This window comes from Thalia democratica, chromosome 1 (genome assembly GCF_965202585.1).
Source record: "Thalia democratica chromosome 1, ktThaDemo2.hap1.1, whole genome shotgun sequence".
Lineage (NCBI taxonomy): Eukaryota > Metazoa > Chordata > Thaliacea > Salpida > Salpidae > Thalia > Thalia democratica.
In genome coordinates, this window is record NC_139165.1 from 69,155,070 (window position 1) to 69,159,055 (window position 3,986).

Consider the following 3,986-nt stretch of genomic DNA (forward strand, 5'->3'; position numbering starts at 1 on the left):
GTTACAGGGATTTGTTGCTTTGGAACGTATAATTGGAGATTGGTGACTTTGGAATCGTTGAATATTTGGTTGTGAAAGTTTTAATTTATTCAGTTTGTGCCTTGTATAAGTTTTATGTTTATGTTTATTTAATCACTGTAATTTGTTTTTTTTCTTTTTATGTTAGTGTCTTTCAGTTTAAGTGACTTAGGTTTTAATGCCTAGGTCCTTCGTTGGACAATAAACTTAATAATAATAATAATAATAATAATAATAATAATAATAATAATAATAATAATAATAATAATAATAATAATAATAATAATAATAATAATAATAATAATAATAATAATAATAATAATAATAATAATAATAATAATAATAATAATAATAATAATAATAATAATAATAATAATAACAATAACAATAACAATAACAATAACAATAACAATAACAATAACAATAACAATAATAATAATAATAATAATAATAATAATAATAATAATAATAATAATAATAATAATAATAATTATAATAATAATAATAATAATAATAATAATAATAATAATAACAATAATAATAACAATAATAATAACAATAATAATAACAATAATAATAATAATAATAATAACAATAATAATAACAATAATAATAACAATAGTAATAACAATAATAATAACAATAGTAATAACAATAGTAATAACAATAGTAATAACAATAGTAATAACAATAGTAATAACAATAGTAATAACAATAGTAATAACAATAGTAATAACAATAGTAATAACAATAGTAATAACAATAGTAATAACAATAGTAATAACAATAGTAATAACAATAGTAATAACAATAGTAATAACAATAGTAATAACAATAGTAATAACAATAGTAATAACAATAGTAATAACAATAGTAATAACAATAATAATAACAATAGTAATAACAATAGTAATAACAATAGTAATAACAATAGTAATAACAATAGTAATAACAATAGTAATAACAATAATAATAACAATAGTAATAACAATAGTAATAACAATAGTAATAACAATAGTAATAACAATAGTAATAACAATAGTAATAACAATAGTAATAACAATAGTAATAACAATAGTAATAACAATAGTAATAACAATAGTAATAACAATAGTAATAACAATAGTAATAACAATAGTAATAACAATAGTAATAACAATAGTAATAACAATAGTAATAACAATAGTAATAACAATAGTAATAACAATAGTAATAACAACAGTAATAACAACAGTAATAACAACAGTAATAACAATAGTAATAACAATAGTAATAACAATAGTAATAACAATAGTAATAACAATAGTAATAACAATAGTAATAACAATAGTAATAACAATAGTAATAACAATAGTAATAACAATAGTAATAACAATAGTAATAACAATAGTAATAACAATAGTAATAACAATAGTAATAACAATAATAATAACAATAATAATAACAATAATAATAACAATAATAATAACAATAATAATAACAATAATAATAATAATAATAATAATAATAATAATAATAATAATAATAATAATAATAATAATAATAATAATAATAATAATAATAATAATAATAATAACAATAACAATAATAATAATAACAATAATAATAATAATAACAATAATAATAATAATAACAATAATAATAACAATAATAATAACAATAATAATAATAATAATAAAGTAAACCACTACTGTTAAAAAAATAAGAAAATTGTTTTATACTTTAGTTTGTTCAAGATGATGTTTCTTAACTAGTGATGTACCGGACCCACAATTTTGGGTCCGGCCGGACCCGGATCCGGACTTTTTTTTCAAACTAGAATCCGGCCGGAACCGGACCCGGACTTTTTTTTCAAATTAGAATCCGGCCGGAACCGGACCCGGACTTTTTTTTCAAATTAGAGTCCGGCCGGAACCGGATCCGGACTTTTTTTTCAAATTAGAATCCGGCCGGATCCGGATATCAGACAAAAATGGCAATATCCGGCCGGACCCGGATAGTGAGTCCGGTACATCACTAGAATAAACTAACCTGAGTCAGAATGAGGTTTTTAAAAACTGAAAAAAAAGAACTTTAATCTAATAATAAGTAGAACAGCTAGCCACAAAGTTTACAAATTTAGGTGTTATTTACAATTAAAAATCTGAAATCAAGTTCTTGAACAAAATACACTAGAAAATTACAAAATATTGAAAACTGGATCAGCTCAAACTCATTCAAAATCTAAAAGAAAACTAGCCTGAGTTTTTATAAAAAACTAAACTAGCCTGAGGCAGTCCAAGATTTTCTAAAATTCCCAAAAATTTTGAAACTAGCAGGTTGCCACTGTTTAAGTCAATAAAACTAGCTAGAGTGAGTATAAACAAGCCTGAGTCAGAATGAGGTTTTTAAAAACTGAAAAATTACTTTAATCTAACAATCAGTAGAACAGCTAGCAAAGGTTGACAATTTGGTAGTAAAGTTGTGGACTGATTGTGGTACACTTAACTTATTAGTACTACCCATCATAATTAAATCATACCTTATTTAATTAATATCTAACAAATACTAAATTCTAACTGAGACTACTTTCTATAATCAGACACGACAGTTTTGAGTGATGAATCTTTTATATAAAACACAACAAGAAATACTAGCATATACAAAATTATTAATTACTTTGGTAACACTTTAAAAACTAGAAGCTATTTAAATCTATATCAAAAGAAATAAAATAAAAAACTAAAAATTAAATAAAAATTTTAGTAAGCAAGAAACTGTAAAATTTTTAATAAACTATTAAACTATAAACCTGGCTTAAATATTTAAACAATTAAACACCTGTTGAAATATTCACTTTTAAGACAAAACACTACTTACAATAAGCATTCACAAAAACGTTCAAGATATTTTGTTGCTTCAAGCTACACACCAAACTAACTAACTGCTTACATATAAACTGCCTGTCATGTTCTGATGTTTTGTTGCATAAGTATTTAGTTTGAAACATTTCGTCATATGATTCTCATTAGCTCGTACATTCAACAGTACTAACTCTAAATATTCTCTGAGCTCAACTTTAAACAATAAATAATGCAAGTATTCATTCAAAAGTTTTCAATTTTACAACATATGTAAAGAGTTGCATTTCATGAAATGCTTATTTATAGTTTAAATGTAAACAAATGTAAATTAGTCACGTGTACAAAATGAGCCAATCACGGTAGGTGTTTAATTTTAACTGACGAAAATGACTCTTATTAATTTTCACAGGGTTTGTTTTTGAAAAAATACTTTTCAGTATGCTCTTTTTTACTAACTAGATCCGGTTCCGGCCGGATCTCTGTTAGGATCCGGCCGGACCCGGATCCGGACTTTTTTTTCAAATTAGAATCCGGCCGGAACCGGATCCGGACTTTTTTTTCAAATTAGAGTCCGGCCGGATCCGGATATCAGACAAAAATGGCAATATCCGGCCGGACCCGGACCCGGATAGTGAGTCCGGTACATCACTATTCTTAACACAACTTTAACCATTTAGTTTTTTGTCAATTCACAAAAGTCTACTCTCTGTCGCCCATCGTATCAAAGATAAATATTTGGTTCAAACGACAGTAAAACACATCAAACTTGAATGTCCTCGGGTGCTCGTCAATACTGTCTTTTTGTAAAATTTTCTCGGCGAAACAAACCTGTTGCACGTTGAATTAAAAACTTCAAGCTTAATTGAAAAATTCTGCCGTAAATATTTATCATAACGACAATTTTGTGATTCTTCCTTTACGTCGGACATATTTGACCGTGACAGACTTTCGCAAACCAGAAATTTTTCCTCACTGTGCAGGTCCCACTACTTATTGCTTCACTTCGCCACTTTTCTCCATTTGTTATCTTTAAAACTCAACGCATGAGTCAAGATCACCGAAAACGGGTCCAACGTACCCTTCAACAACGCACACACTTTATGCATAAATGCACCCGCGCAACAA

At 25.4% G+C, this 3,986-nt stretch overlaps 1 protein-coding gene across 1 annotated transcript; it reads left to right on the forward strand.

Annotated features, from left to right (window-relative positions):
- Positions 1-293: 293 nt before the first annotated feature.
- Positions 294-3,615, forward strand: LOC145838404 (uncharacterized; the record flags this gene model as incomplete). The annotated part of the gene is made up of 2 exons (XM_082945994.1): positions 294-1,059; positions 3,560-3,615. Coding segments are annotated over 2 exons (822 nt in total), but the record flags the coding sequence as incomplete, so codon positions are not given.
- Between the last annotated feature and the right edge of the window lie 371 nt (positions 3,616-3,986).